The sequence below is a fragment of the Mixophyes fleayi genome, chromosome 7, assembly GCF_038048845.1.
Source record: "Mixophyes fleayi isolate aMixFle1 chromosome 7, aMixFle1.hap1, whole genome shotgun sequence".
Classification (NCBI taxonomy): Eukaryota; Metazoa; Chordata; class Amphibia; order Anura; family Limnodynastidae; genus Mixophyes; species Mixophyes fleayi.
Window position 1 is genome coordinate 146,383,587 of NC_134408.1, and position 14,184 is coordinate 146,397,770.

The following is a 14,184-nucleotide window of genomic DNA, read 5'->3' on the forward strand; positions in this document are numbered from 1 at the left end:
TAGACAAACAGGAAAATGTGTTTATTGTAAAGGATATATTGATATTTGTACTTATTTTTTTTATTATTATCAGTCAGAAATTTTAATTGTGGGACAGACTTTTACAAAATTATTACAGTGTGCACTGAGTAAACTCTGAATGCTTAATCAACAAAGGAAATGTTTATCACCAATTAGGTAATTTTGAAACAAATACGATGTAAGTCTGTAGTTTGCCATCTCATGTATCGCTGCTGAAAGGGCACTTTTTTATTAATAAATAATGCACAACTTCTGAATGTTGTTGTTTTTTCTCTGTAAACAAAGCTCTTTCAACAGTTAAGGAAATAGCAATTCAAAAATATTGTAACCCTACGGCATTCAGAGGGGGTCAGCAACAGCCTCATTTTGCAAAATTGATTGTGCATCACCAACAAATTAATGATACATTTTTTAATATGTTTTGTAAAAAAAAAAATTGTGAGGGTGTTCTGCACCAAAGATTTTATGATCAAACATTTCAGGTAAACACTGAAAATGGAAAAAAAAATCACTTTATGAGACTCTGACATCATAGAGATGCATTAATGTACATTATTATATGTTCAGTTTAGCTGATCTAAAAAAGTCATTTGAAGTCTCCAATCTGTGCTCAGTGTAGAGTCTAATGAAGGTAAACAAAATCTATTTACACAATACTTGGAATATGAACTCTCACAAACAGACTTCAGTCTCACACAAACAAAATTAAAAAAATAAACAGAAAGTATATTCTGTTTTTAACAATAAAAAATATAAAATAAAAAGTGACCGGTCAGTAGTAACTTGATGCAAAATGTCCCACATGCCCAAAATTTATTTCACTATTTATTTGTTGTGTTTAAACAAGTGTCTCTGAAGCCAGGTGCTGCCAGTGTCAGCACTAACACCCTGGATTATAGCAGATACAATGACACCCAGCACAGGTTCAGATGGATAATCCCTATCTGTAGGGCCAGGGGTCAATCGCACAGAGCTGCAGGGGTTAAAAGATCAAGGCTGTCGGCTGATAACAATGTAACAATTTTGCAATCCTGGAAATAAAAGGTTAAATCCCGATCACTGATCTGTTGCTGTCTGGATCCTGCAGTCTTGTCACCCAAATACTATTCATTTCATACCCATGTGCAATAACAGAGGGGGCTGAGCCCAATTAGGAGATCAGAGGGTGTCAGACAAGACTTCAGGGGGGTACATGTTATGTGACATATTCCACTGCCCCGCCCCCTATCTGTCAAACCCCCTTTATATCATTCTCAAGTAATTACCCCCTACAGTATCAGGGTTATAATGCACGATCCAGTACTGACATATCAGGGTGCACAGACAGGATAAGGGGGGCAACATTCTGTTCTAGACACACAGGCGCCAGAGTCAGGAAACCCCCAATAAATGATCCCAGCAATCTGCAGCCCCCCTGTGATAATTCCGGGGTATCTCCGATCACTCACCTTTCTCTTGCAGAGGAGAGTTCACATCTTCTCGGCTGACCTGGGTGAATATGGACGGATTGTCCATCACACCTCCCCGGACCAAGATTCTCCAGGAGTTCTTCTCTCACTTCTTCCTCCCTCTGGGCTTAGGGTTGGATGTAGAAATGAAGAATACAGGGCGGGAAGGGGACAGGACGGGGGGCATGGGGGGGACAGGCAGAGAACAGGGGCTGGGAGAAAAAATAAAATAAAAAAAAAACAAAAAGGGGAGATTGCTGGAAACTTTGTTACAACATGGAGTTCTCTGCTCACAGCTCGGATACAAACATGGAACCCAGAGGCGGTTTCAAGGGACCCCATTAAAGCGGCGATACCTCCGGCTCCCACTGGGGGCCGCTCGCTCGGCGGATTGAGAATGACAGAATGTTATGGCTTGGGGGGCGAGGCGACTTCATGCCAGCGACCCCGGGGGTCACAGCAAGGCGTGTGTGTGGGCCACCAGGAATAGTGAGTGGAGGGACAGAGGGAGGGGGCTCAGCTGCTGCAGAACTTCTTGGAAGCGCAGGGCTGGGGAATAGAAAAATGGGGCTCCGCTGCTGCAGAGTCTCTTGGAAGGAAAGGGCTGGGGAATAGAGGGAGAGGACTCAGTTGCTGCAGAACTTCTTGGAAGGTCAGGGCCGGAGAATAGAGGGAGTGGGCTAAGCTGCTGCAGAACCTCTTTGGATAGCTATAGTTGTGGAATCGAGGAACAGAAGGAGGTGGCTCAGCTACTGCAGAACTTCTTGATAGGACAGCAATGGGGAATCGAGGAACAGAGGGAGTGAGCACAGCTGCTGCAGAACCTCCTTGGAAGGACAGGGTTGAGGAACTGATCCTCTGTACATTCAGCTGCTGCAAAATCTCTTGAAAAGGTTATTTAGCCAATGATGTGACATTGGATGCAGATCTTCTTTGAAGGGCAGAGATAGAAATATTAACTAGATGTGGGTCCTCTGTCAGAACCTTTTAGATTGGGATGTATAGGTAAAGATAAAATACAGGGGGTGTGGCTCTGCTGCTGCAGAACCTCTTGGAAGGATAGGACTGGAGAATTATACAGTTTTGCATATTCTAATTTACTAAGAAATTCCAGCAGAAAGTGTTTGGAAGCAGCAGCCGTTTCCATTTCCCTGGACCTCACCTCGACAAATGTAAAAATGTGAGCTGGGCTTTGGAAATACGGATAGATTGCAAGTTCTTGTGACCCATTTTTTCCTATCTAGTGTAAATTAGTATAAAACACCATGGAAATGTACCAAACACCATCATTTATGCAGCCCAGACATTTAAATTAGAGATGGACAATGATGAATAAATACTGCATAAATCTAATTACCAGAGACCCTGCTATTGGGAGCTTCCTGTACACAGGAGCTCTTGTCCGGTGCCTGCAGCATTTCTTCCAGTCTGTCTCATTTACCTGCAAAAATGCAATCCTGCCGCATAAATGCTCCCATCTCGCATCTACTTTTGCACCAATGCACCTGTGTGCAGGTTAACACGTGGACTTGTGGGCAAGGAGGGCAGTTTATACCTGTGTACAAAACTTTGTAGGGCCTGCTGGGAGGATTAATATTAATATTTTGGGAGACAAGATTAAGGGGTCTATTTACAAAGCACCACAAAATATGAATGAAACTTTTCAATCTTTTTTGCATAGATGCAGATTGAAAAATTTCTCATATTATTAAACAATCAACACAGGAACAGCTGTTCCGAAAAACGTCTGTGAAGTGTAACACTCATCTTTCACCTGAGTGTTCTCTTCTTTTCCCTGTGCGATGCTGCTCGCAATGTGGAATCCTCTTTCAATCCCTGTGCGCATGCGCAGACCGGTAACCTTGGGCATGCGCACAGAGATCCCTGAATGAAAGAACCTGAGTCACGTGACATGGAGGGATCATGTGATCCCCCCCACACATGCGCTGTGCAGCTCTGCTCTTCGGAGCAGAGTTGTTACAGTGAAATTTTTTAATTATGTTAATGTACGCCAGCTTCAGTTGATGTACATTAACATGTTGGGTTTTTTTCAATTCAGCTGTTAGTACATAGCACTACTGAGGAGTGCCCATACACTGTTGTGGGGACTGCTCAGTAAAGCGAAGAGATATGCAAAGCAACATATGTATGATATCTACTGTGATGCCGTCATAGTAAATAACAATTTTGCGTTTTGGCTTAAACACAATTTTTAGTTTAATAAATAGGCCCCTCTATGAGATAAAAGAGGAGCAGAGGGTGCATTTATGGTGTAATATAATGAATGTGGCACACTAATATTGTTTTTTGGATGAGTTTGTTTGTCCCTCCACAGCTTCTGTAGCCTCTAGTGAGAGCCATCCTTTAATTTGGTGTTTGCAGTATAATCTGATAGAGGCACTGGTGTAATGTAGAAGAGAGAGTAGCTGCAGTTCTCTGGTACCACTAGAGGGCGCCACTGTACATAGAAACATTACTAAGAACTGGAGGGAAGAAGACGGAGGTATCAAGAGCTGACAGTTAGGCTGAGAGTCAGAATGCAGCATGCGTTTATTAGCATTTATTTATATAGCGCCACCATATTACTCAGCGTTGTACAGAGAATATTTAATTCACATCACTCTGCATCATGGGAGCTTACAGGCTAAATTCCCAGCCATGCAGACATACACACTAGGGTCCAGTCAGCAGCCAATTAACTGACCAGTATGTCTTTGGATTGTCGGAGAAACTGGAGCACCCGGAGGAAACACGCAAACACGGGGAGAACATACAAACTCCATACTGACATGGGCAACTGTGACGCCCATCCATGGTTAATAGATCTTACAGATAATGGGCCTGATTCATTTCTGATCTTATCTTGTGCATAAGTTGCGCTGAGTATTTTAAGAACAAACGGGGAGATAAGAAATTCGCAATTCAACAAGGAACGGAAGTTCAAAGACACGCCCACCTTAAGTCTTTTAAGCAACGGAAAATAAGAAGCAACGGATTTTAAGAAGTCAGTCCATCTTAAGATCCGCTTCTTAAGATCCACTTATTATTTAAAGATAAGACGGTATTACGTAACGGCAAATGTGGGAGGTGCGAAGAGTTTGTTTACAAATGTTAAAACACAATTGAGTATATATTGTATAGAATTCTTGTACAAAAAACTAGGCAGACCATAATCCAGCAGCACAGTGGTTAGCACTTCTGCCTTACAGCACTGGGGTCATGAGTTCAATTCCCAACCATGCCCTTCTCTGTCTCATTTTTGTGGGCCTGAACAAGGGAAAAAAAGTTAACCAGGAACTTTTAACCTTTGCCAAATCATGTTGTGACCCATGAAAAATTAAGCTTAATGTATGTGATAAATGTACAATTATTATTTGCAAAAGTGACATGAATACATGTTTGATAATTACATTATAAAAGAGACACACACTGTTTTTTTTTATATATATACAAATGTAAAATAGGTAACAACATAAACAGACGCTTCCTCAGGCTCCTCCCTGTGCGCCTCCTCCTCAGGTTCCTCCCTGTGCACCTCCTCCTCCTCAGGCTCCTCCCTGTGCACCTTCTCCTCCTCATGCTCCTCCCTGGCCTCATGCTGTTCACGCCTCTGACAGCCTGTTGGAATAAGTATAACATATTAGTTTCTTTATAAATGTTCTCCCTGTTTCACAGTTACCTACATGTAGCCATATAATAATGTCAGCTGACATTGAGAAACATGCATTTAGCAACATACATAAAAGAGTGTCTTTCTATAAAAAAACATGGTGCTTGACATTCAAGTCTATATAATGTATGTAATGCTCAATCAGCACGTTTCCTTAGTGGTTAGACAATCCACGTTTCATCAGTGGGGTCATGAGTTCGATTCCTCACCCATTTTGTGGAATATGCCTGTATTGCATGTTGAAATTTGTGTGGAGCTACAACACAGACAAGCAGCTGTTGCAAATAAAGTGAATCCAAACAAATAGAAAATATCCACAGATAAAAGCAAAAAAACACCAAACACCAAACGCCAAAAAAAGGCAGAAGGCAAAAAATGACAAACAAATTAAAGACAAACTATTATTATTATTACTATTATTATATTATACATCAATGATTTCCCATAGCAAATTATTTAAACTGTGCATCTACAAAGGATTTAGGGCTATAATATTTCATTGTATAATTATTGACATTAATAGAAATTCTAAAAGAAAAAAAGTTTATGAGAGAAGTTCATGCTTTTCGTTCTGGTCTATATCATGCACATATTGTCTCTACTTGCACGTTGGCTTAGTGGTTAGACAATCCACCTCTCAACAGTGGGGTCCTGAGTTTGAATCCTCACTCATGGGCTTATCTCTGTGGAGTTTATATATCCTCCCCATGCTTGTGTGGATTTCCTATGTGTCCCTTATAGAAGAGTACACATGGTTTAAGTTTGTACAATTGTAACAAATTAAGCTGTTAAATTTTTCATTTATACTAGCGTATTAGCCATTTTTTTTAAATATCAAAAAAGGTATTATTATATATTATACATCAACCACTTTACATTGCAATTTATTACAACTGTGCATCCACCATGGTTGTTTTTTAAAAATAGTACATTAATTAATGTTTGAAATTAATATAAAATTAAATTTAAAAAAAAATTTGACTGAAGTGTATTAAGATGTATGTTGTGCATATTTAGTTGTGAGTGTTTTAAATGAACAATGTTTTTGGAACAGTTTAGTGCTGTTATTCAGCGCTGCTGCTATAGCTGTTTTGGACTTAAACATGACCCCGAGCTTCCTTAAGTTTAAGCAAGAATTTAAGAAAAACTCTAAGCATTTCTTCTTTTCTCTCCGACAGATTCGGAGGTAAACGCCTACTCGTCTTAAGTCAATACGATCTCCGCCCATTCCCCTCCCTTTCCCAACCCTTTTATCTTAAGTGTTGGGAGAACTTCTAAAGTGCGGTTAAGAAGTTTTTCATCTTAACTTAAGAAATTCTTAACTTAAGCAGCGGATTTTCCTTCTTATCTCCCTTTTCTGGGCATGCACAGAGAAGATTTTCTTAAGATCCTCAAAAAACAGCAGATAAGATCAGTAATGAATCAGGCCCAATGACATCAAGTAGCTGTTTATCCACAATATGTTTAAGACTATACTGTTATTACAGATCTATACAAAACCGTCTCCTACATGCTGAACAGAGGAAGCAATATTGTGATGCTCTGGGCAATGTTCTGCTGGAAAACCTTTGGTCCTGGCATTGATGAGGATGTTGCTTTGCCACGTACCACCTAAACATTGTTGTAGACCAAGTACACCCTTTCTTGGCAACAGTATTCCCTGATAATGCGCCCCGCCACACTGCAAAAAGTGTCCAGGAACGGTTTGCGGAACATGACAAAGAGCTCAAGGGGTTGACTTGGCCTCCAAATTCCCCAAATTCCAATCCGATCGAGCATCTGTGGGATGTGCTGGTAAAACAAGTGCGAACCATGGGGGCCCCACCTCACAATTTACAGGACTTATAGGATCTTGGTGCCAGATACCATATATATATATATATACTGTAACAAAATCGCACCCTTCTCCTGGCACTTTTGTCACCTAGACATCAGCAACACGAAACTTCTTTTATAAATCAAATATATTTATTGTTTTCATCACAATAAATTGCACAACTTCCGTCAGGATGACACCAGCAAGCAACTACCTTTTGCCTGCACCTCCTGGTGACCCTAAACACTAACTAGACACAGTACAGCTCCCTACTGACTGGCCAACTAGTTCAGCGTCAGTCACCCCTAACAATAGCACAACTCAGGATTAAATACAGATGTCTCCTCCCACTGGCTTGGATGACTGACAGGCGACACTCCCACCTTGTCTTTAAAGGATGTCTCCTCAGGTGTTCTGTAACGCCTAATCAGCACAGCCTCCCCTATCAGCCCTGTGGATACTAACACGTTAAAACATGCAAGTAAATTACTTTTTACATTTACTTTACAACATGTCTCTGACCTGTACATTACTGAACTTAAGCACAATGCTACACCTGTGTATAACTTGGTCTGCAGCCTTTTACCTGCAGACAGCATCATAGCTAATTCCACTATTAGAGGCCTGTGGAAAACCACTCCCATTGCCACAAAATATATATTTTTTAGAGCACCATTTCTTCCCACTATCTCATCAACATCATTATATCAAACTACTGGGTGAGAGGATTTACTTATGAGAAGCCAGAGGTTAAAAGGGTCTTTTTGATGGGCCTCCATGAATCAAGCAGAAATAAATATGTTGGATCTCTTCCTTAAAGGCTAATAGAATTTCATGTACAGTATATAGAGATGCACACCTCCTGACGAAGTCCTCAAGGATGAAACGCGTAGAGGTGATTGTGGAATACCTGTGAGGATCACACTGATATGATATCCCCACTTGGATGCTAGATACCTACTGATTTATGCCTGAAAACTTTTCAGTTCTGGTACGTGCAATTTTAATGTTTTGGGAATAAACATTTTACTTGGATTTTACACTATGGAAGCGCCCCTGTCTTTTTGATGTTATAGGTGTGTTGCTGTTTCCCCGTGGAGATCGGGTGTTTGAAGGGAATGACGCGCAGAGTACGGTCTGCTGGTGTTTAAATTATCGTGGACTTATACAACGATTAAGAATTAGCACTACCAAATACTGAACTTTTAACTATCGTGCGCACCGTTTCTGTATCTAATTATATATATATATATATATATATATATATATATATATATATACTTACATACAGTATAAATATATATATAGAGATATAGTAAAAACATTTATCCTAATTTCCTGTGGAATTAAACTCTTCACACCTTTCCCAAGTTACCATTAATCTTTGTGCTTTGTAACCTACTCTTACTGCTTGTGGAGACTACACTATATTCTGTGGTGTGATACCATCTCCAGGACGTGAGATCTTTTCAGACTGTCCCTCACCACATCTAAATGTGGTCATTATTCATTACTTCAGTGAGTCATCTATGAATCAGGCAGCACAAGTGGTCAGTAAGTGCCATTTGTGAAGCCATAAAACGGTATTTGTAGAGGATGCCTCTATTATAACGGGAGGGTGCATGGATGGTGCAGAGAGAGGTCTGTTGCAGAGTGAGCAGATTGTTGCATACGATAGAAGCAATGATGCTGGAAAGGTCACATAAATGATCAGGAAAGGTGGAAACATTGAGCATAATTGAAGTCGTATCTGATTTTTCCCGTAGCTGAAATAAACAGACTTGCACAATGCACAGCAATCTTAGACATAAACCATTGTATTTAAATAGAAAAAAATAGCAATAAAAAGGAAATTACAATCTATATAAATAAATATATGTTGAAATAAAGTGAGCCAAACGTGAGAGCAACGATTTATAAAGTGAGTCTCTACCAAGGGACTAGAAGCACTTTATAGTTTCCAGTAATATAATGGGATGACATTAATTGCAGCCACGAGCCTTGGAGAATAAATACATTTTGAGTCTTCTTTTGAACTCTACAAAACAGCAGCCATCTGTGACTGAAGAGGGCTTCTACAAGGGGACGACTTGTGCAAGACATGTTGTTTTCAGAGCCACCTCCAAAATCGGGACACTTTATTTTGGCAAAAGTCAGTTTAATGTTGGGTTTTCAATAAGCAGTAAAAGGACTTGTACCTATAAATTCCAAGTTGAAAGCAAAACTGCTCCTACACCTGCTGGCTACGCAAAGTGGATACAACAACATTGGGCTTCAATGACGTTGCCTCTTTAAAAAAAACAACTACAGTTGATAGGCTACAGAAATACAGTCATTTGTGCTTCAGTGATTTCACCGGTTCCTGCTGAGATGAAAGGTGTTGTCACAAACAGCACTCATCTGAACCTGGGTGACGTATGTGTGGCAAAGGGTTAATCACAGAAAACCCACCCGCATAGTATTCAAGTGCTTTTTAGAGCACATGAATACTATTAATCTAAAAACTTCCACCACCAAGTTTTATTTTCAAAAATCCCACTTTGAGGATGTATTAGGTTACTCCCCTTAACTGAAAAAAACATCACTACCTATTTCCCACTAAAATGAAACGTTAAATCAGTTAGCGTTATCATTAACCAAATAATACTTTGCATTTTAATTATGTAGCACTTTTAATAACTGAGCTACCTGGCACATGAGTTTCTTAAGAACACAAAGGCAGAACGTTATTAAAGGGAATTTAATATGACAAACTAGCCACAATGCTTAAGGTAACAAAAGAACAATATTAATATGACATAAATTATTAAAATAATACAAAACAGTTTCTTTGAAAAGTGTAAATGCAGAAATAGAAATACAATTACACAATTTCCTATCTGTTGCTGGAGGAGGCAGAAACATGGACCAACTCCTCAACTCAGATGGTCTCCAGGAGTATGACAAAGATGCTCTGTTCTTATGGTGGTTTTAAGAGATCAGTATCCTCTCTCATGTACCCTTTGTTTAAAGTCACTCAGAAGGGGAGTGTATATTGTTAATAGGGGGCACTTCACACCTCTGTGTGAATCATAGTTAATTCAGGTATAGCTAGATATTCTTATACAGAGAATAACTTTCCTTTCGGACATCACAGATTCACAATAGTACATGCAATAGGGGCAGCACGGTGGCGTAGTGGTTAGCACCTCTGCCTTACAGCACTGGGGTTATGAGTTCAATTCCCGACCATGGCCTTATCTGTGAGGAGTTTGTATGTTCTCCCTGTGTTTGCATGGGTTTCCTCCAGGTGCTTCAGTTTCCTCCCACACTCCCAAAACATACAGGTAGGTTAATTGGCTGCTAACAAATTGACCCTAATCTGTCTGTGTGTGTGTTAGTGAATTTAGACTGTAAGCCCCAATGGGGCAGGGACTGATGTGAGTGAGTTCTCTGTACAGCGCTGCAGAATTAGTGGCACTATATAAATAAATGGTGATGATGATGATGCAATTAACAAAGTACAATTTAACAATAGATATGAAACATCACTATAAAATATTGATTATTTGGGACAATACTTTGTTCTATTTTGTATGTGTTTAATGATTATATATATATATTGTCTTTTCTTATTTGTTTGCTTTTAGATGCCAGCCTAGTGATGGGCATAGTAAATAGGTTTGTTTGGGTACGTGGGTCACATGATCAGTGGAAACGTTGGTTTATTTACTCCATACATTTTTCTGAATTGCATGAATTTAGTTTGCTACAGCATCCTCTGCCCTGAGGAAATAAGAAGATTTATATAATGATCACATCCAGGAAGATGCATGTAGTGTTAGGGATCGCTGATCCCTATGAACAATGTGCACAATTCATATTGACCATTTTCATGGCAGAAGAAAGTGAAACAGAAAAACTGCAGCTAAGTGTGAACAAGCAGAGTGCGCATTTACACTTCAAACATAAAATACGAAAGTCAGAGGATTATACAGAATATTCCTTTATCAAACACATATTCTGACATATATACAGTCAACAGTATGTTAACAATGTAGTCAAGAGTTTATATTCTCAATGTGCCAAACACTAGTATAGATGAAGAATAGGCTGCACTTCTGCCTTTATGGATATCGTCCAACAGCACAAACCTTGATCTGTATATAATAGCTGCTTGTTGCACTAATATATGTGTAAAAAGATCCAGAACTTTTCAGGGTTCAATATAATAAAAACAATATAAACTGCACAGAGCAGTTTTGTTTTACACGTCTCACTTACTGATAAAGTCAGTGGTGCAAAGGACAATTGTTCCCTGATAAAAGAAATGCCATTTACATTCCATTAATGTATACAAAACTGATCTAAGTTCATTCGTAATATTTAATTTGAAAATAGGCTTCTTTTTCCTCCCCATGACCCTTGCGAAACTTACGGAGGGTCACCATGTATAAAAATAGCATAGACATTTAGTAGGATGTTAAGTATTTCCTCTCAACACACTTATCACTTATCTTTATAAAGGTCTCATCTATTGCCTTGCACCCTACATACAGTACGTTTTCTCTGTGAATTGAAATATACATAAAATTGTATATTTTTGTAGCTATTCTTAGATAAATCTACAACGGTGCAGAATATATTTATAAATACAGATCTAATATTAGTGTGTTAGTGTGATATCTCATAGCCACGCCCCTTCAGTGACATCAATGTTGCATTTTATTTATAGAATTCTCTTAAAACCATTTCCTCTTTTCCAGGTCTGAAAAGTCAGTCGGACCCAGGGGCTCTATTTAGCCCATTTACTGCTCAATATTCCTAACAATGCAGAGAAACAGTTCTACTTGTTATTGCAGCCACAGATTTGGCAAAAAAAGGTGTGAAGCTTATTAACCCTTATTTATATATCGCCTACATATTACGCAGCACTGTACAAAGAGTATTTAATCGTTCACACCACTCCCTGACCCAGTGGAGCTTGCAATTTATATTCCCTACTACACAGACACACACTAGGGTTAATCCTGCCAGAAGCCAATTAACAGTATGATTTTGGAGTGTGGGAGGAAACTGGAGCACCTGCAGGAAAGCAGCATAAACACAGGGAGAACATACAAACTCCACACAAATAGATCCCTCCTCGGAATCCAGCTATGCTAACCACTGTGCCACCACGCTGCCCTAAATGGGAGTACCACTAAGTTATAGAAAAACATATATATATGTATGCATGCATTGTTGTACAGCAAAACAATACTTTAAATTTGATTGTAATATTCTAGTGAACATACAAGAGATGCAGTGTTTTAGGATACCACATTTTGATGATTTTACAAAGTACAAGTTGAATTTTATTGATTTACTGACAGGTGGAATTTTTTACTGACACATTTTGAGTCTACACCAAAATGTATCTGCAGCATGAAGAAAAATAGACTACAGCTGTCACATTTTACTGACCAGCAGCAAGTTCACTCCTGGTTGGTTACACAGCCCCAAATCAGCTATTACCTGGCCAATCACGTGTGTCACGGTGGCATCACACATTGCAGCCAGTAAATATTTAAATGATGGGCTGGTATAGTGGCACTATCAGTGGGTGTTGCCCCTTTAAGAGCACTGACATTCTTCACAAAAACAAGTTGTGTGATGGGGAACTGATACATTCCTCTGGGCCTCATTGCTCAGGGGTGTCCTGTTCTCCCCTGGCCTCCCTGCCAGGGGTACTTTGAGGGGGCCATGACAGGACTCAGGGGCCCCGGCAGCCTCCAGGGAAAGGCTTTTACTTTGCTCCAGGAGGAGAGGTTTGCAGTGGGGGGCCTGGAAACCGAGCAGGGAGCGTCTGCAAAGTGCCATCCCCCGTCCCAGGCGCAGGGCGGGAGATAAACACAAGGGGTTGTGACAGTACGTGAGCTCCGGCCCCTCCTGCGGCCTCTGCACTGAGAGCCAGAGAGCAGAGCTCACCAGTCAGGGACTGTCTGCAAAGTGCCACTGCTCGGCTGCAGTGTGAGGGCCACTATCCCTGGCTATATATAGACCCCGGGCTGCACTGACAGCTTGTAGTTATAGTAGAACATGCTTTCTGCCAGTTACATTGTTGCAATGTCAGACATAATAAACTAGACCCCAACAATAATCCACATGTATGATTGCATACTACCAAAAACTGCAATCATGCAACGTGCATCTGAATCGTGCAATCATGCACCTTGTGTATTTCATACTTTTCTGGTTATAAAAGACCCATCTATTAAACCTGCACATTGTTATAAAGTATTTGCATGACAAATAATTATAAAACTCATGTCAACACCATGTGAGTTGTGTATCTTGTGTGCTATGAATATTTAATTTTATATAGAGACAGCAACTACCTGTGAAATTGGGGACTTGAATTAAATGATTTAGTTGCATTGGATTAATGACATATTTACTTAAAGGTTTTTGCCACAGAGCTTACACTCTACACGGGTGTTTTTAGTATCAGTACTGTAGTAAGAAGTATATTTTTCCAGCATGGCATTCCTCGAACTTGGCCTTATCTGTGTGAAGTTTGTATGTTCTCCCTGTGTTTGCCTGGGTATCCTCCCACACTCCAAAAAATACATACTGGTAGGTTAAATGATGCTAACAAAAATTAACACTAGTCTGTGTGTGTGTTAGGGAATTTAGACTGTAAGCTCCAATGGGGCAGGAACTGATGTAAATGACAAATATTCTCTGTACAGCGTTGATTGGTGTGCTATATAGATAAATGGTGATGATGATGATGATGATGATATAGGTTACATACATAATATTCACACTGCCTTTGTTCATTTACAGACATGTAGCACTTGTACTGAATATATGATAAAACTACCACTATGTGACCATATGAAGGCTGCTCATCGCCCTCTACTGGGCAAAGCTGGTATTTTGTTTGCAGATCCATGTTGGACTATTACTGCTACATATTGTCTAATGCATTATTTTAATGAGCAATGTTTTATTTATAGTGTCTCTATTAGGGCTTGTTTATATGAGTATATGAATACTTTTTTTTTTATAAAAAAAAATGTTGCGCTTCTAGGCTGGTATTGGCAAAAAGTTTGGGGTCCTCCTGAAAATGCCAGTACCTGCAACAGGGAGGATACAGTGGCATCGACGTGTCTCTACCCAAACTTTTCTATGGGGCCCAGTTCTGCCCCTGGTTAGCACCAACCCTGTGCAGATGATATTTTAAGTGTGGAGCTAATATTTAG

At 39.8% G+C, this 14,184-nt stretch overlaps 1 protein-coding gene across 1 annotated transcript in view; it reads right to left on the reverse strand.

Moving 5' to 3' along the window:
* The window catches only part of CTDSP1 (CTD small phosphatase 1), a 28,456-nt gene extending 26,646 nt beyond the window's left edge, over window positions 1-1,810 (reverse strand). Inside the window, exon 1 of the mRNA XM_075181060.1 lies at window positions 1,470-1,810. Coding sequence (XP_075037161.1) covers window positions 1,470-1,536 — 67 coding nt within the window. The 5' untranslated portion in view covers window positions 1,537-1,810. The remainder of the gene's footprint in view (window positions 1-1,469) is intronic.
* Window positions 1,811-14,184: the final 12,374 nt, after the last annotated feature.